The sequence below is a fragment of the Melanotaenia boesemani genome, chromosome 5 (genome assembly GCF_017639745.1).
Source record: "Melanotaenia boesemani isolate fMelBoe1 chromosome 5, fMelBoe1.pri, whole genome shotgun sequence".
Lineage (NCBI taxonomy): Eukaryota > Metazoa > Chordata > Actinopteri > Atheriniformes > Melanotaeniidae > Melanotaenia > Melanotaenia boesemani.
The window spans coordinates 37,277,074-37,297,329 of record NC_055686.1 but is presented as its reverse complement, the minus strand read 5'-3'; the positions used below and the strand labels follow the sequence as shown (position 1 = coordinate 37,297,329).

At 42.1% G+C, this 20,256-nt stretch overlaps 1 protein-coding gene across 3 annotated transcripts in view; it reads right to left on the bottom strand.

Annotated features, from left to right (window-relative positions):
- Positions 1-20,256, bottom strand: part of shroom4 (shroom family member 4) — a 92,726-nt gene that overhangs the window by 4,974 nt on the left and 67,496 nt on the right. For all 3 annotated transcript variants that reach the window (XM_041986098.1, XM_041986099.1, XM_041986100.1), the window contains 4 exons: positions 18,017-18,247; positions 6,048-8,820; positions 2,801-2,862; positions 946-1,737 (listed from right to left, as the gene is read on the bottom strand). In XM_041986098.1, coding sequence (XP_041842032.1) covers positions 946-1,737; positions 2,801-2,862; positions 6,048-8,820; positions 18,017-18,247 — 3,858 coding nt within the window. The remainder of the gene's footprint in view (positions 1-945; positions 1,738-2,800; positions 2,863-6,047; positions 8,821-18,016; positions 18,248-20,256) is intronic.

Here is a 20,256-nt window from a genome sequence, read left to right as displayed (position 1 = left end):
TTCAACGAATCAGCCAACAACGACCCATTATCAGTTCATTTGTAAATAAGCTTTAAAAACGTGTGAAAGTACACAGGTGCTGAATTGGTTTTAATCTAATTTAGAACCAGTTCTTTCAGTTTGAACAGCATGAAGATCGACTCCAGCTCCAAAACCTGGTGCTACGCCAGCATCAACGCTGTGCTGGGTCAGAGCAAAGAACCGTGTACATCAGGGGAGGTGGGGTTGTGGAGACTAACCAGACTGGCTAAAATGCTTAAATGTCCACAGCCAGCAAAACTTTTAACCTCCTTAATTCAAGAGAAAATAAAAACTTTAGTTATTATGGGTGAATGTGATATGCAAAGCACTTTGAGTGGTCAAGCGCTATACAAGTACAAGTCCATTTACCATCAGCTTCCTCGGTACACACTCCTTGGTTTCCGTTGCCAGATTCTCATCTATTCTGTCCTGGTTTATTTTTGTTATCGTAGCTTTAGTTTTGGTTCAGTCACTGTTAATCCTGAAATGGAAGGGCCTTTAGTTTCTTTAAACAAAGTCTAATTAGTTGAAGCTAATCACCTATCTCCAGCCAGTAGTCCTGGGTCTGAATCCCTCCTTGTTGTCACCCCTCAACCATTGTTTTACTGCTGTTTAGACTTTTTTTTAGTTAATACACAGCACATTTTTAAACATCGCCCAGTGTTTCTATATTGCCAGGTGGTGTTTACAGATCCCATTAAAAACAGCATTTAGCAGTGCTGTCAGCAGGTTTGCTGGATGGGTTGGAAAGACGTAGAGCTGGCTCTGTCGCCAGCACTGGAACCAGTTCCAAAAAGGGTACAGCTGTGTTTTAAAGATATAGTATGAAATGCATTAAATGAATCTTCTGTCTCCAGCTTTGCTTAGTAAAACACATTTTGCTCCATAATCGTGACTTTTGTTAGAATTTCCAGCTGGACTCACCTGCTCCCAGCGGTCTCTGCTGGAGGCTGTGTTGGAGGTAGAGATGTTACTTCGGCCCTCAGGTCGCCGTCCCTCTCGTGGTGGGACGGAGCCACGGGTCTGAAGGCTTTCCTGGAGAACATGGGACTGGGTGGAGCGACGGTGAAGGGGTGCTCCTGTAACTGAGTGGATGGGGTGAGGGAAAATGTGCGCTCCTGGGACTGAGTTTGGTTGCAGCTGCACCGCGGGCAGCTGTCTGCCACTTCCTGCCTCTCTGGAGGCAGACTGTAGGATCTTTGCCTGGATGTGTCAGGTGGAGGGACGTAAGAGGAAGAATGGGCTGAAAAATGTTGCTGCGTGGCGTTGAAGAACGCAGGGATGGAGAGAGGAGGAGCAGCAGATGAAGTGGAGAGGAGGGCGTGGTGGGATGCTCGTCGGCGGTGGAACTGCTCCCACTTTGGAGGCGGCGGCCTTGGTGGAGGTGGCATCTTCTTCCGGTTTTTCCTGCCTGTGTTTGCCATGTCTCCTCCCATGATGCCGCTTGCCCCTTCCTCCACTTCGCTCAGAGTCTGGCTGGTTGCCGTGGAAATCGACGGTGACCAACGATAGCTGCTGTCGAAGCGGAGGTCGTTTTCCGACATGGCTCGTCCTCGGAGAAAAAGAGGAGCCGTTGGAGGAGCGAAGGCGTATCCGTTGTGGCCGTTGCTGCTGCTGTCGCCCCGTCTGGAGTCCCATTGAGCTTGGTGGGGGGGGTGCTGGTGCTGATTGATGCTATGTGGTGGTCTGGACTCCCTTCTCCAACTTGAGTAATCTCTGTTGTGGAGAAAAAGGATTGATGGGAAAAAACTATTATATTCCTATAACTATGAATTTACAACCCAATTTTACCATTTCATTAGCACATTTTAAACGGGGAACGGGGCAGGAAAAGGCTGGAAAACAACTGGAAGAGCATCTGATAACTAATTAGGTTAACTGGCAACAGGTCAGTAACATGGCTGGGCATACGGTCTCAGATGTGGCTCTAATGTAAAGATGGCCACAGGTTTACCAATCTGAGACAAACTGCATCTAAAAAGTGTGGAACTGCAGTGTCTAATATCACCAAAAGATTCAGAGAATCAGGAAGATTCTCTGTATGCATGGGATAAGGCTGAAGGTCAAAAGTAAATGGTCTCAGGTGGCATGATTTCCTACTAGAAACCACTGCATGGGGCCAGCAACACTTCCAGAAACTACTGTCTGTGAACACAGTTCACTGTATAATCCACAACGGCAGGTAAAGCTCCATCATGCAGAGAAGAAGCCAGATGTGAACACAATTCAGAAACACTGCCATCTTCTCTAGACCAAAGCTCTTGAGTGTCTCTATTGAGAACTGTGAGCTGTTTATTTATCTTTAAACATTCATGACAAAATAACAAATTAAGATAAACCTGCAGTTAGGAATCAGCATCTCATGAGAAATATTTATTACAAATAAAAATTATAGCAAGTGGTTAAATTATAGCAAATGTTTTCTTTTTTGCATTCCAGGCTCACTGAACCGTTTCTGAGGTTAAATATGAGCGGAAGCCCTTTTACAAGCCAAGCATGTCCTAAAAAGTCCCCTTACATGCTGACATACATCTGACCACATATAATTACAGCTACGTTTTCAGCATGGATGACTGCCCTGCACACTTAGAGCTCATTACAGCCAAATCACAGCCAGGAACAACTGAGCGGGTTTTCCCACCCACCCAACGTCTCAGATAATCAGGCAGAGATGGAACGAGAGTCAGGAAGGCTGCGGGTACAGATGAGCAGGTCATCAGTGTTACAGATGTTACTGAATGAACGTCCTGCAGGTGGGCTGCTAAAGGAAGCGGCTCACCTTTCCGTCAGGCTGTAGTTCCTGCTGAGCTTTGTTGTTTCCTGTTGCCGGGCGTGATATGCCTGTGAAGAGATTTAATGTCGTTAATAACGCTGAAGGAATGAAGGAAGGGATTGGTTCAGCACACGGCCCTGCTGAAGGAAGCTGGGCGTTACTCCAACCAGCAGTATTCCTTCAGCGGTAACAAGGATTATTGAGGTGAAGCTATTTATTAAACCATCATCTTCATCATAATTCAAATGTTTAAAATCATATTTGAGTGTAAAACCTTTAACTGACATCATGTACATTCCTTAACATGGTTTTTGTGCCTTTTTGTGTTACTTCTACTCAAACTTTATTAAATTAATGCCTTTCAATGCACAAATTCAAAGGAAACTGAAATCTAGTAAATACAGGCGAAAATGTGCTTGTTTTCTATTTGACAGGAGATTTAATATTTTTAGGCTTAAATTAGAAACTGCAAAATCATCAAACTTCTGATTAACATCAACAAGTACAAACTATCAGTAATTCTTAAACAGACACCAGAGTCATGACGAGCGTGGCAATCTGCTGCTAGAAGGTTTGTTCTGTTGGCATTTTTAAAATACACCTTTTCATTATTTTTGTTTTCAGAAGTCAAGAGTTAACTCTCAGCTTGAAGATGGTGGTGAAGACCCCGGCCGGCTGATCCGAACAATCCCCCAGCACCTGTCCGGAGACGCCGTCAGGATCCGTAAAAAAAACTTTGTAGCGCAAAGAAAATGATCATGAAATGAATTAAATGAGAATTATGTTATTAATGGCAAAAATGTTCACAAAAAAGTCATGCAGAGGCACCTGTCCCTCCCAGGTGATTGTTGCTCAGTGAAAGACTGTACGATAACATAAGAGAAAACTGTAACTCAAAAAAAGTTGTCCTTCAGAGAAAGCGGTCATTCACAAAATGAGGCTGTAAAGCTCGGCTTGTTGCAGTTACTTAAAACAACAGGTCTGCAAAATGAATTTGACTCCATAAGAAGAACTGCTCCTCAAACTCTTTGCACTTATTCATTCTCTGAGTTAACAATCAGCCGGTAGACCTGCAGAGAGGAGAGGATGGACTCTACACACATTCCTCAGCTTAGATATTTTCTGACTGTCTGCGATGCAAATCTGAACATCCAGATATTTTTCTTGGCATGGTTGGATGCAAATTTTGCACATTTGCTGTCAGCAGAGCATTAATTCCATGAAATAAAAATAGATGAAAAGTTCTATTTATGAAGTCCCTGAGATGTTGAAATCTGTTGAGGTCCGTAGAGGCATGAAGAAAATACCGGCACGTTTTGGTTACTACTGATCTGTTAATATAACCAGACACATCTTTAGCCATTAACTGGTTAGAGCATTTTCATAACCATAACTTTGCCAGACAATCAGAAGACTGCAGCATGCAAACCCCAACCCAAAATGTTCAACTACAGCTGATATTATTGGCTGATCATTCAAATAGGAATTTTACAACATTTTCATATTCAATTAATAATATAAGTTACATCTAAACAATTTTAAATACATGCTGTAATCCATGTTTAAAGGTTAAAGCCAGCCCTTTCTTTCTGGTAATGACGTCACACCCGAACTGACTTTTATGTTAAAATGGAATGAGATAAGTTTTAAATATGGAGAAAAGAAACAGAATCTGAAAACACAGCTGGCCATCGAGTGACAAACCATAATTCAGAACAAAAGCTGCTAACATTTCTGAGTTTCTTCATATTCTGGTTAATTACATTGTCCAAACCACACACGGGAAAATAAAAGAAAATACCTTCATTAACTCTGTTTTATTAACATTTCACCGGCACTGTGTGAAGGTATGTTTATACATTCCTAGCATGTGTGTTTGCCTCTGTAAAAGCACCCATTCAGCACATCTGTTCCCATTAAAAACACTGGATGCTGTCAGCAGCAGTTTTCAACACGAGGTTATCGCTGTGGCATCAGTCCAGCAGCCTTTGATTTGAAAAGGATCCCACTATGCAGGGGTCCAGGGTTCAAGACTCCCCCAAAGCCTCAGTACGACAAAGTCACACGAAAGCAACAAAACTTTGTCGGCTCGGACCAAATATTTGCTGAACTCAAGATGCATTTGGTCCAAAACAAACGTCAGTCTGCATTACTGAGTGTCAGATGATAAGGGCACTTAAAGGTTGAAGTTCGAGGAGTTGTAAAAGTTCATACGAGGGGCTGCACCATTTTTAGGGCCTAGAATCAATGTGCGGTAAAGCAGCAACCCAACGCTGCAATTATCACTAACCCAACAGAGCACTGCTGTTGGCAAATCTCCTTCCATTCCATGAACTATTGAAATGAGCCGCTGAACTTTCAATGGCAATTTGACCACATGCAGGATAAGAGGTTCAACTTTAAACCAACCTTTCAACCACAGCGCACTTGGACACAGCAGTGACTCAGTCCAGCTTCCAAGTGTGGCCACTTGATTCTGCATCCTGTAGGTGTTGGTTGATAAAACTGTTTTTTTCTGTTTTCAGTGGTCAATTCAGCTCAGTGCAAAACCAAAGTCTGATTTCAGTGAGTTGAAAGGTTTATTTTTCACTCTGAAAGATAAACATGCTTTCAGAGTAGAGCCATGTTTCTAGGGGTCAGCAGCCTAGTAAACAGACTCTGTAATCGATGCTATTAGAAGCACAGACATATTCATAAATTAATAATATATGAAGTAGCATTTATTCCTTGAATAAATGCTACTGAAATCCATTTACAGATTGCATTGAAAATAGAGAGCCTGTTTTCAGTTCTCACAATCTGACAGCTTTAAACATAAGATTTAAACTTGGACAAGTCGGTGACTTAAAGGTGAAATGTCCAGCAATTAACCACAATGTCTTTTTTGCCTTAATGTTTAGTTAAACATGAGATCAGCAAAAAAGACAGCCGTCACCTACTGAGACCTGATTACCTTTATAATTGTAAATCTTTCTTATTCGTGCTCCCAATGATTGTCTTTTTTGTTTTCTTACAGAGGCTGTGGTGTGTCTTCTGTTAAGTTTCTTTAAGTCTAAGAGCTGGTTGTCTGGTTTCTCTGTTTTGGTTGTACAATTACGACACCCACACCTTCTCTCCACACTCCCCCTTCCTTCATTTCCTCAGAATGGCAGCCAGACGATCGTTCTGTTTGCTATGACGCTGGACACGACATATTAAAAAAATCACAATAATAATGATTAACACAACAAATTAATTGATTTCTTCCTCTCACCTCTGTGGGTGTGTAGCTCCTTGCAGGGTGTTCCTGATGCAGAGGTTGTTGGTTGACCAGTGGCTGGAAAGGTGGGCTGACCGGATAAAAAGCCGACCGCAGGACTTGACTCTGGGTTTGACAGTAAGAAGATGTCTGAGGCTTCTGCTGGAGGTCATCGTGGTTTCTGTCCTTGATGCTGTAACACTCCTGATGCGATTTAAACTGAGAAGTTTCCTCCCTTTCCTTCTCTCGTTCTCTCTCAAGCTCCTTGTCTCTTTCTTTTGCAAGTTGCTCTTTCTCTCTGGCTCTCTCCATCTCTTTTTCCCTTTCAAGCTCCCTTCCTCTTTCCCTCTCCCACTGCCTCACCCTCTCCTCACGTTCCCTCTCCTGCTGAATCTCCCTCAGCCTGGCGCTCTCCGATTCCCTCTCCTGCCTCTCCATCTCCTGCTGTCTTTCCCTCTTTCTTAACCTCTCATCCCTCTCCTCCCTTTCCCTTGCCTGTTCCCTCTCCTTCTCTATCTGCCTCTCTCTGATGGTGCTCACAGACTGCCTTCTGGCCTCCATGGTGTTTGGAAGCTGGATGATCTCTTGCTGAAGTCCACCCTGGTAGGAGTATCTCCTCTGGGCCTGATGCGGACCGAGCTCTCCTGACTGGTGCTCCAGATGGCGGGTGGGTTTTTTCTGCCTGTAACTCGGCATATTTGAGACATTTGATACAGAAATGCCTTTAGACGTCTCCTCGAAGAACTTCATTCTGTCTGCAAAAGGAAGGATATCTGACTCCTCCAATCGAGAGGAGGTGGAGCGGCTGTAGGAGGAAGTGGATGAGGAGGTAAAGGCACAAACTCCATGACGTGACCCCATCACCCCTAACACCCTCTCACCCAAGACCCCAAACCGTCGGTCTGAATCCGGTTCTGGCTGGAGTTTATTCTCAGGGGTCCAACGCCAGCGGCGGGCCTTACCAGCAGGAGCCGGCTCCTCCACAACTCTGATGCCAACACCAAAACTAGCCTCCCCAGGGTCAAGGATCTGAACGGACCTGGATCGGTTGGAGTTCTGAACGAAAGTTGTGGAGTGAGTCTGCGTGAATTCACAGTTCAACTCACTTGAGGTGTTTGAAGTCTTAACTTGTTCTGAGGTTTGGGAATCAGAGACGGTTGCAGGTGAGGCAAATGCAACTTTGATAGCCTTTTTCTGGACGGACGGGTCTGATTCTGCACTGTCTTCACAGAAATCTGAACTCTCCTCTTCCTGAACGGTTTCTCCACTGCAGAGCAATCCTCCTGGGCCACGACTACGCTGAAGCTGAGCCTTTTTTCTCTGGATCTCATTGCGGAGGTTGGTGGCAAATCGTTCACTGCGCCGACGATTTCGCCGATGGTTCCTGGATGAGTCCGACTTCTTTTTACTTTCCTCCCCGTGGACACCTTCCTCCTTTTTGCTGGCCATTCCTTCCTTGCCCACTGCTGTTTGCTCATCAAGTAAAGTATCCACACTGGAAGCAGCACTAAGAGGCTGAAATTCACTCTCTACAATCTGGTCGGAGCTTAATCTCTCCTGGGCTGACAATCCAGTGGCTTCACCTGGTACGCTTACTGAGCGACCCCAAGGAATGTGATGATGAGCCGGTGAAAACTGGGCAGTCCCTTCCAGCTTTTCACTTGAATTTCCATCTTCCCCATCTACTTCTAAGAACACAGATCCTGGGGTTGAGCATCGGCTGCCTTCCCATTTAACCGATGGAGTCGGGCAGGGTGACGATGATGGATCAGAAGGGTTTGACTGGTTGTAAGGCTCCACAGAAGAGTTGTTACTGTTGAACTGCAATAACTGAAGCTGTGTAGCCAGAAGCTTTTCGGGTGCGCTGTGCCGATGCAGCACTGTGGAGGATTGCTTGGTCTGGGAGTGGGTGATATGAGGCTGCCCTTGAACTTCCATGGAGGATTCAGCAGAGAAGGAGGCGGGAACGGAGGTAGAGGGGAGTTTGGAGGCTGCTGCAAGCTCTGAATTGCAATCTGAGGTGCTCTCTGCTTCGTAGACTTTGTTGGGACTACTATCACACCTGATATGTCTGAATTCTTTCGTTTGTCTTTGGATAAAGTCTGTGTCTTCTGTTTCTTCATGGCCTTTCTCAGGAAAGCCGTTTTTAATTCCTGATTCAACATTCAAACAGGGCATATTTTCCTCATAATAACAAACACTGGAGTTTTCAATCGGAGCAGAGGTGCAACGACTACGGGTCGCCTTAAAACTGTCCTTCCTGGTTGGGGGCTGAGGGGGGTTAATCTTCCTCCCTGCTCCAGTTTCTCCATTTCTTACAATCTCAAAGTCTCCGCCCCTCTGCTCCTGCTCGTAACAGCAGGACGAGGGTCTCTCCTTTATCTCGATGGGCCTCGGTCTCGGCCTGGTCAGTGACCTGGACTTCTGTTTGATCTGGTGGGCCTCATCTGGTGCTTCATCAGACGACCTCCCCAGCACTGAGGAGTCACTGGGGTATACCTGACAAGCTGGAGTGAGGCTCTGCAGGAGGTTGTCCATGGAGCAAGCTTCACCGGGCCTGAGCGGCACGGTGGCGTAGTCGGATGTGTTTGAGCTGGCAGAGAAGGAGCTGTAGGCAGAGTCTCGCTTGTTATTAAAGAGGGTGGAGTCGACGGGTGAGTTGTGGGAGTCTGAGTATGGTTGTGCAGTAGGTGTTGGAGCGTCCAAGCTTTCCATGGAACCCAGGGAGCTGCTTCTGTCGGTGGAGGAGTATGGTCTGGGCAGCTGAGCCCACTGCATGGACAAGTCACTGCAGAGAGATGTAGACGAAGAAAATAATCTTTAGCATTTCTTTTTATTTAATAAAAAAAAAAAACAACTGTTAAACCAGTATCAAACTTAACATGTGCATTGTTTCTTATTAGTTAATGCTTCCATAAACTACATACAACAATTTACCTTTAAATTTTAAACATACATGAAACATTTTCTGGGATATATAATTTCAGTTGCACAGCTGGGGAGTCTGTTTTCTATTAATGCTGAGCCAAAGATCCATGGCAGCCCCGTGTGATTTTAAAATCCCTCAGAGGAAGCCTTTTTAGGCTGAGAGGGATTTCCCACTGCCAGGAGTCAAAATCCTAAAGTGGTCTTTTGATTTCTGTCCTTCTCCTTCCAGCTTTCCCTGTCATTCCCTTATTCCACTTCTTGATTAATCTGATTAACCAATAGTTTTCTTTCACTATATAGTGCCAGACTACATGGCATAAAGCTTACAGAAGAATGTCTTCATCTCATACTTTCTAGTAAGTAAAACTTTATTTTTAAAGCACCTTTCAAGATATAGATCACAAAATGCTGTATAGAAGAATATTAAAAACATTAGAAAACAAAATGACAAAATAATAAAAGCAGTTATAAATTCTAAGAAATTCAAAATAACAGGACACACCCAGAGCATGTTTCTTAGCCTAAACTGGTCAAGCATGCTGACAATTATCCTCAACTGTCCCAGAACAGCTGTGTCATCTTCCACCGAATTAAAAAAGTTAGCATGAGAAACAGATGAGGAATCCCTTTCAGAGCGGAAGGCAACATATTACATTACATTACATATTACAGTAATTCAAACTTAATATCAAATGCAGCTCTGTGGGCCTGACTGCCGCTCCTACAAAACCTCATGGACCTGAATCTGCTGGTGAAGTCTGTAACACATCATCCGCCTTTCTGTCTTTATCTTTCTCTTCAGCTGTACTTTCAGATGTTCATTAAAAAGGAAGAAAGGATTTCCAAACAAACTTCGTATCTTGATTAAAACCACATAAGAAAGAACGTCGGGTAACACAGGGAGAGCTTAAAGAATTGGGTTAGAAAAATATATTTGACACATACTGGCTCTCGGTGTTAATGCTGACGGGGGACTTTGTTGGGGGGGCACACAGTGTTCTTGTGCTTGGTTCAAATCCAACCTGTAAAGTCCCTCCACAAAATCTGCAGACGTTTTATTGTGTTTTTCTCTTTTCCAATAAAGAGGAGAGAGTGGTCACCCAACCTTTGTGTTTCTTTAGTATCTTATTCAAACAATGGGGAAAGTTTCCAAGGGAGACAGAGGAGGGGTAACGGGAGACAGAAATTTCTAACAAGCTTTGATCTCAAACAGTCTCAAAGTGGACTACCTCCAGGCATTTTCTGTGGTATTTATGGTTTAAAAGTTCTGGCTTTAAAGAATCTCAAAACTGATGGGTTTTGTACTCTAATAGTTTGAGGTTTTGGAGAACTTGTACAGGTCAGTTGTCTTTCACACTCTCATCATTAGGTCCTAAATATGTGAAGGTCCTTGTAAAGCTTTGAGCAAACTTCTGCAGTCTCTCTGCGTTGGGGCCACGTACATGCATGTCTAAATTTAGTTGCATTTTGCTGCCACTTGAGCGCAGTATCAGAAATAAGTGGAACAACTGGAGCTGTGGGCTGCTCTTGGTTGTTTGCAGTAATAGGAATTCCGTCTTTTTTGGAAGATCAAGCTCTTTCGGCTCCCAAATTGCTGTTCATATAGTATCACTCAGAGCTTCTATTTGAGGTTAATTTAAACATTATGAATGTTTTTGATGTAGGTAAGCAATTTTTTATTTAGTCTTTTTCACAAAAGACATATTTTTTATTCACTTTTTCATTGATAATACATTCATCGATTCATTCATGTTCTATACTGCTTAGTCCAATTCAGGGCCGCAGGGAAGCTGGAGCCTATCCCTGCAATTAGTAGGCAAAAGGCAGGGTACACCCTGGACGGGTCTCCAGTCCATCGCAGGGCCATGTAAGAATACAATTACTATTTAATATCTTAATTACACCTTTAAATAAACAACTAAACCCAGAACCACAAACACAGTAAAAAAAAAATGTTTCCCTGCTTCAACATACCTGACCTATGAAGCCTATAAAGTTCTGCACAATGACTCACTAATTTGAATCTGGTGTGTTGGAGCCAGGAAACATTGAAAACCTCCGGATTGTGGTCCTCGGGGACCGGAGCTGGACACTCCTGCTTTAGAGTTTCTTCACTGTTCTTGAAGCATTTGTAATTAAAATCTGGTTCCCTGTCAGCCTCTTCCCCCGAATACCTGGCTTATACCTGGTTGCATGGTGTGCCAATAAAAATTAAGTCCCGCCCCTCTGAGGATTTGACTCGACCTGACGGGAGTCGGATCTTTTCATTCACTACAAAGAACCAGAGTTTAGTCATCTCATCACTACTGTCACTGGTGCTTTAGCTTTGCTCTGCTCTGAAAGAAGTCAAGATGGAAACAGATCTGATTTATCTTGGAGAAAATTTATGCGTTGAAATAAAGATTTTTTTTTTTTTCTTGCCATTTTTGCCACTTCATCTTTTTATGATTCAATCTGTGTTTACCGGATCATTCTGGCTCGAGCTAACGTTAAAACATTTAGCATTTCACAAACACATAGCATCATCTTAAAAGCAAATGTGCCGTTAGATTTTTGAAGGATTACACCCCCTTCTGTTTTTATTGACAAAATACCCCAAATCTTTCACTCTGCCTGGGCTGAGATGCTAGCATAACATGCTCCTTAAAGAAGCTAAAATGATCCCTCCAAGCTAGAGAGCTGAGTAACAGGTATACTGTCATTGTCACGTGTTTCTTTCTTTTTTTGTTAATACTATCTTTTTTATTTATGCATTTATTTTCTTTGCCTCTGAATTTTATGGAACTTTGTGATAAAACAAAGCACCCCTTTAATTTAGTTGCAAATACAGAGTTCAATTCTGAAAAATAGACAGTTGTGAGTGTCCTTTATGTTTTGCATGTTTTCATTTGCTACAAATCCTGTATCATGTATTTTGGTGACTGCTGATTTCCATCTATTTCTGTGTAATGCAATAATGAATTGGCACACTAAGTTATAAAATTCAGCATGGAATTGGCCCTTGGCATTCATTTTCCTCAGGGTTATGCAACTGTCATGAGGAAACTTTTAGGGTCAATCTGAACAACAATGCCCATCATACAAAAATTAGGATGTTTTCAGTTTAGAACTAAAGCTGAGAAAGTGGGTTATTATTGAGCCTATGGACCCCACAGGTCTGATGCATCAGGTTTAATGTGTTTTAATAGTTTTAACTCATTTGTACCAAAATACAACTAAGAAATGTGCTGTTGTGTTATGTTTGGCTAGGTCTACTTTTATATTATAGTTTTACATGTACTGTAGGGCTGCACAATAAATCCTTAAAAAAATCTTTGGATTTAAACCAGATGATGACAAGCAGTGTGAGTTGCATCGTAAAGTGTGTTTTACCCTGACTGCAGTACCACAAGGCAACACCACAAATTTCTACAATCACATTAAACGTCTCTCTCTCACACACACACACACACATATATATATATATATGTGTATGTATATATATATATAAAGATGTGTGTGTGTGTGTGTGTGTGTGTGTGTGTGTGTAAGTTTTATATCTATATATGTAATATTTACCTGTAGAAAACGGTCTTTCGGTGCAGTTTAATTTCTTGCATTTTTTCTCTTGCTATAGGAGGGCATTTGATTTTTCAAATGAGGAAAGAAAATGTAGAAAATGTTTTCAATTGAAATCACTCTGGAAAAAAAAAGTGCATATAGAGCCATAACGAATAAATGCAAAAAATCTGCACAGACTTGTTTTTATTTTTTATTTAATGATTAATGTTTTTGTTGCCCGCTGTGTATTTTTGTACTCTAACAAAAAAAAAGAAAAAAAGATGGTCTTTCAGGCAGAGCAGGGGACACCTGGGGACACCCCTGGTCTGCCTTTTTTGGGGGGTTAAAGTTCAGTGCAAAAAACATTTTGTGAAAAAATCGTGCCAGAGAATTGTGATGTCAATTCTAAACAAAAAAATGGTGATTCATATTTTTTACAGAATCGTGCAGCTGTCATGATTATTTTCTAACTTCCACTTTTCCATCATTAGAAGTCCCAGTTCAGATATAATAATTATAACAGATTAGTAATATTACTGGAAACAGCTAGAAATCTGGAGGTGTAAGAAAACAACAGCTACATTTTTCCTCACTAATTTAATGCATGAATTCAACTATTTCAACAGTTGTCAAACACAGATAAATAGGGACTGCAGAATCTCTAAATAAGTCATTACTGGTTTTAAAACAAGTCAGATAACAGTCTGACTAGTGGGAAAAAGCTCATATGTCAGCATGAGAAGCTGGTTTTTAAAAGAAGTGAGCTATGAATGAGAAAGGAGAGGCTTCTGTTTAGATTTGACCTGACTGACAGAGAGAGGAAAGGAGGAAATGAGACGGGAGCTGTACAGGAAATGACAGTCACTCCTGTCCAATCAGACGCCAATATGGAACATGACGCAGATACAAGCACACACACACACACACACACACACCGCGGGGGCATGTGAGATGATCAGATTAATTATCAATATGTCAATTAATACAAACACATACCCACTTCTTTCTATCAGCCAACTGTGAGAAGAGATGCTTCTTTTCCATCGGCTCTCGTAAAGTGTCTGTGCTTACATGAAAACACACTTGCGGGGTGTAAAAATGAACACAAAACACACTGAGCCTGTACAAAATGTCCTTATCCTTCACACAAACACAGTTTATTGAATGTCTTCCTCTTTTTGTCCACATGTTCTGGGAGTCACATGCCATTGTCCAGAGTTATGCCGGGAGCTGCCTCCTCATCAGATGTGCGGACGTGTGTGTGTGTGTGTGTATAACGAGATCAGGCAGGAGAAATGGTGGGAATAAGAGACCCACACACACTGCTATCTAATCCTCGTGGGACTATTAAATCTAATAGTGGCACATTATATCACTGATTCTTATCGAAAGGGGAACAGTACAGACCTCTATCAGACCGCAGGGCTGACCAACAAGGACGGAGCGGTTATTTTTTTATTGTTAGTTAATATGCAGACGGTGGGGACTTCCTCTTTCTCTTTAAAGGTTTCAAGTTTACTCTGGTGAGATCATGCAGGAGTATAAAAGGCTCCTGCTTCTACAATGCATGACCATTGTTATATTTAGTGCTAAAGTGATTAGCACTGATTGGTCGAGTCATCAACTGACAACAATAAACATCAGCTATTTCGCTCCTCAATTAATAATTAATCCGAGTTAGTTTTTCTGGCAGAAATACCAGACATTTCTGAAGAGTAGCTGCTTTGTTTCTTTCTGTTATTCAGTAGTGAACCAAAGCTTTTCAACTTAGAAGTCAATATTTGTTCTGAGCAGCTTTATTTTCCAACAGCCTGAAAGAACTCTTATAATTTCTATAAAGGGTCTTCAGGAATAGTTTTTCACACTTCTGGAAGGACTTATTTGGATGTTTCTGTACCTTTGTACAGTTTTCCTGTCAAGATGCTCCCATACTGCTTCATTATTGTTGAGGTCTGGGCCTGGAAAGGACGCATCACTCTATAAAACCTGTTGCTACTGATGTTCAGCCCAGCTCTTGTGTCATTTGGCACAGCCCAGCCTTTTCCCCCTTTTCCCTTGCTTAAAAATGACTTCTTGACAGCCATCTCTCCATTGAGACCATTTCTGATGAACAACTGGTGGATCAACTGAAGGTCCAGATGCATCTCTGAGCTCCTGTCCAATATTTCTAATGGTTTATCACATTTTTTAATCCCGTAAAGTTCACACTAGGAAAAAAGCAAGAAAAATGTTTCTTTGCATTTTTTCCTTTTCCTTTAGATAATAACAATAATAATCATATATTTTTAACAAATGGCTGAGATGACAGTAAATAACAACAACAACAAAAACAGCCATAACAAACCCTTACTTTTGGCATTATGTACCGATCCAAGTAGAAGGCTCAGGCAGGTTTATTTCTACAAATTTAAAATAAAACTCATCATAGCCCGTGTAAAATTTCCTCTACCAAATGTATGAAATATGAAATTGCCCAAGGGGTCACCAAATGGTAGAGCAGGCTGTTAAAGGACATCGCTTCCATCACGTTTTCTCTTGGAACTGACACTTCTTATCAAATTTCCTCCATGTTTTAAGGACACACTGCACACAATGATAAGACATATCAAGTTTCCAGCTTATTATTCTTTAAGATTCAAAATGTTTATGTAACAACACTATTTTAAGTCTGTCAAGCTGTAAACTTTGGTATTTTTTGTAGATAACACTAAAGAAATAGAATTATGTCTTTGCAGTGAGGCTGCTGCTGCTGCTGCTATGTGCAGAGATTACACCAGTTCACACCTTGATTGAGGTGCTTTTTATTGATCCGATTCATAGATTAATTTAAAGTGACCAGAAAATGAGTGAAAAAGCAGAAAAACTTTGATGGCCCTTCAGAAAACCAGAGTACCACCGCCCAAGACCATTTTTAAGGTTATAAGAACTTCTGGCTGCTTTTAAGCAAAATATGAAAGAATAAAGACTTTTCAACAGAGATGTGTGTTCAGCAGAATGGGACGTGACAGCTGACCATGAAGTCAACCAACATGTTGGCTTAATGACGTTTTCCCTCCTGTACGTCTGTTTCTGTGGCATTTGGAGAATTGGACAACTCAGTGGACAACGTGGACTTTAAATCTGGACACATGCAGGCACACTGACAGCTTTAAATCCTTTAGAAGTAAAAGTAAAAAACTTAAAGTTTTTCCATCCCATGTCAGCTGATTGGTTATCGCTTAGGAATGTTTAAATAGAGGCCAAAAATAGATCAATGTGCTTCCTGCGTAGGCCGTGTTGACATTAAAACAGTGATGTCACCTGTTTCCTGGCAATTGTCACAGGGGGCAAAAAGTCCCCGGCACTGCCTCACAGTACAAATCCACAGGATCACAGAGTGACTAAAACCAACAGGATGACATACTCACTGTTAACAAAACTGTTGAGAAAAGCAGCACATCCTAATCCCAGCTGAGATTAGGGTGCAGAACACAAGAGGATGAAAATGTGTTTCAGTTCCTCACATGCAGGAAGAGTCAAAACTGAGAAAAATGATCAAACCTGCAAAAAAAATCACATAAATTCCTTAAATCGTACAGCTAAATTTTTGCTATAAAAGAAATGATGTAACTTTGAAGATAATATGAAAGTGCCTGAGGGGTCACAGCTGCTTCTAACTATTCAGCTTTATTAACCGCCAAACGGTCCGACTTCACTATCATGAGCATCACTTTGGAGTCGGGCAATGTAGATGATGCTGAAAGGATTTGTAAGAGATGGATTCATTATTGTTATTCGTGTGTTTTGTTTTGTCTACCATTTTGTACCAGAGTGAGTCATTTTTAATAGATGGTTTGGCCTTTGAGAGTGTCTACAGGTTCAGGTGTGGGTGAGTCCCAAGGCATGTGTCACCTCCTGATTGGCCTACGCTGAACACCAGCTATCTCAGGATTGGTCCCTGCCACCACACACCACCTTTGACAGTACGGGTGTTCCTGTGTTCTGGTGGCAGCGATCAGCCCATGGCACTCTGTGTGGGTATATTTTTGTTGTAGCAGGTTTCCACTGTTAAAAGCCGAAGCTGTAGGGGTGAACCGCCTTTTTCCTTTCCATTGGTTTTCTCCTGTTTATGTGGCAGGGAGTCAGGGTTAGTACACGTGTTTTCTTTTATGCAGGGTTTATTTAGCATGTGCTTGGTTGGGGTAATTGGTTTGTTTCTTGTTTTGGCCTTGGTTCACCCTGATAACCTTGCTTTACAGGCTTATTTGATGCTCATTTGATGAGCGGCTGACTGTAAATAAATCTGTTAACCCATACAATTGTTTGATCATGATTTGAGGGCCGGGATGGGAAATCCTTTTGTGTTGCGCGAAGAGATCCTAGACTGGGTGTAACAATTATCAATACTCTTACAGTTAAAAGAAGCCGACTACTGCTCTCAGTTTCATATATAAAAACATCTATCACCAGCCACTTTACAGTTAAATTGCCTGTTAGCACAAATATTTAATCAGCTAATCACACGGTAGCAACTCAATGCAATTATTCATGTAGAAACAGTCAAGACGACTTCCTGAAGTTCAAACTGAGCATCAGAATGAGGACGAAAGGGGATTTAAGTCATTTTAAAGAGAATTTTAAGAATGGCCAGATTGGTTGGAGATGATGGAAAGGTAACAGTAACTCAAATAACCACTAGAACAGCATCTCTGAACACACAACACGTCCAACCGTGATGAAGCAGCTGGGCTACAGCAGCAGAAGACCACACCGGGTGTCACTCCTGTCAGCTAAGAACAGGAAACTAAGGCTACAATTCACACACACTCACCAACACTGGACAATAGAAGAATAAAAGACATTGTCTGGTCTGACGAGTCTCTCTTTCAGCTGGTAGGCTCAGAACTAGGTGGAAACAAGATGAAAGAATGGGTCCATCCTGTCTTGCATCAGCAGTTTAGAGTGTTGGTGGTGTAATGGTCACCAGATCTCGGTCCAGTAGAGCAGCTTTGGGATGCGGTGGAACGGGAGATTCTCATCATGGATGTGCAACAACTGAGTGATGCTGTCATGTCAATGTGGAGCAAAATCTCTGTGGATTGTCTCCAACAGCTTGTTTTATCTAAGCCACCAAGAATTAAGGTGGTTCTGAACAAAAAGGGGGATCCAACCCGGTACCAGCAGGTTGGACCTAATGAAGTTACAACTGACAAGTGTGTGTATATTGATGCATGTTGTTCTACAGTTTAAGGTCACTATACTGATAATGTTTTCATGAGTTTTATAGTTTTCCTAGAACTAAGCAAAAAAAAAAACAAGACTTCTGACACACACATAACCCTTCATGAGGAACGGCTCCTGGCTTCACGGGCCATTATACGTTACTTCAGTTCATTTTTAACAGACTAGAAAGTTTAAGTCTAACTTTTATACTTGTGTACTCACTACAAGCTGGATTCTCCCCATTTATTAAATAAAATCTAATTTGAATCGTTTACAACTCTGAAAGCCGCTGTCATAAACCGCTCATGTCTTACCTGCTGTCAGTTGTATGCCAGGGTAGCGTGTAAGAGCCGGGGTGGAGCTGCATGGCAGATGGAGGCGGAGGAGGTGGTGGTGGCGGCGGAGGGGGAGGGGGAAGTGGAGGGGAGTCTGCAGGGCAGAGGTAGGGTGGAGGAGGAGATGGAGGAGGGGGAAGGGGAAGGAGGGGCAGTTCTGATAGCTTTGCCAGGTGCCAGGAATGAGGCCGGATGAGAGGAACGCTGCGTCTGTGTGGATGAGAGGGAAGAGTCTGGTGAGGATGTGCGACAAGCAGGAAATATAATGTGAATTTATATCTTTGATCCAGAAAATCACGACCTGAGTTTCTGATCAAATGTAAAATCAGTTCACAGCAACATTTTCTGTTGTCTAAATCTGATTAACCCCAGCTTAAACGGCTTAACCTAAACGTCCTTTCTTGCAACAACAGCTGTCAGTCACCTAGAAAACCAGGGTTCATAGAAAAATTAACCTACTGCTGCGGCACCTTGCCAACCCCAATCCTGTGGAAATGGCTTTCTTACAAGTTGTTTGGATTTCTACTGCCCTGCCATTAAAAACTCATCTAACATGTACAGCAATTTCTTCGGCCTGATCTAAGGCCGGGCATTCCAGCGTATCCCAAGACATTGGCTAATTCCCTTATTCAGACTTCCGACCTCACATGCTGCCAGATTCAGCTGAACCCCCGCAGACAGAGTGTGAACGTGAGATGGAAAAAAAAAAGAACAAAAAGAAAGAAAAAAGCTAAAAGAAACGAGAACCAGACTGAGATAAATGAATCTTTCTTGAGGTCTGAATGAACTTTTGTGATAGAGTTTTAAACTGATCCACTGTTGGGAATACTGCTGCTGGATGGAGGAAACTAACGCAGCTGCTGAGTTGAGATGTGATTTGAATCAGATTTAGGTGGGAAATATAAGATATTATCATAAATTTGGCTGCTGTAAGATGCCGTGTTCACAAAAGACCTGGAAACCGACACATTCAAGTTTCAAGTTTGAAATTGGGGAAAGTCCAAGATAAATTTAAAAGACCCAAAACTTTAAAAGGAAAATCTTCACTGTATAATCTTAATGCCAGTACAGTCCAGTGATCAAAAGCAAAACCTAGACAGGAAAATCTGTAAACGACAACGGGAAACTTGGAAAAAAATCAGTCACTTGTAATTTGGTGACTTGTAACTTGACTCAAGCTTATGGATTTTTCTTATATGGCATCCCGATCTAAATGAGGAGCAAGAAGACTGGAATCTTATTTGGATTATCCTAGTTGAAACTGGGCTTGGACTTGTCAAAGCAAAACTCTACAGGACCTGAGACTTGTCTTGGACTATCTCCTTTAGAAATCTGCACAAGTCTTGATCAACTAGAGACTTCTTCCTTGATTGAGACTTGTAACAACTCCAAGTTGATGTGTCTTATTTGAAGACAGACATGACTTAAACTTGTCTGAAATGGCCTGAAATTTGACTCAGATTTGGTTTGAATGCCTTGAAACTTGGACATGTCTCATTTGATACTTGCCAAGAATCAGTTAAACTTGTCTGAGAACTGACCTGGACTCTTCCTGAATGTGTCACACTCCTCAGGATTTCACTCGTTTGGTTTGGTCTGGGTACTGGTCATGATGGGAGTTTGTCTACTTCTACTGCTTCCTGCTTTGCTGCCGTGCGGACGCTTCCTGCTCTGCTCTCCTTTCTGCTTGCATTTTTCTTCTTTTTTTCTTCTTTTTTCTTATCTTTACCGGCAAGAAATTTAGGAACAAGGACTCCTGGTCACTTATAAATCACTGGAACGAATATATTTTTTGATAAATTTAGTTGATTTCCATCGGAGAACTAGTGGAACGATGTCTCCTAACCCTGCAGTATCAGTGAGCTGCACTGAGTGTGAGCAACTTTCTTTGAGGATAACACAGCTGGAGAAGAGGATTGAAACACTGCAAGACATTCGTGTGAATGAAGAATTTATTGACTCTGTAGTAGCTTCTGTACAAGCTACTGAGTTGTCAAATGGATTGAGTCACATCTTCATACGCGAAGGCATGTCGAATGTGGAGCCTCCCGCTACAGACCTGGCTGATACACTTCCCTGGATGTGTTCAAATGACATTGGAATAGCTGAGGAAAATCCCAAACCGGACCATCAGACTGATCTCTCCTTCTGGAACACTGTTGGTGCCAGACCAAAGTCATCAACCCCGGCCAGAACCTGGTCTGATGTTGTTCGTCGCA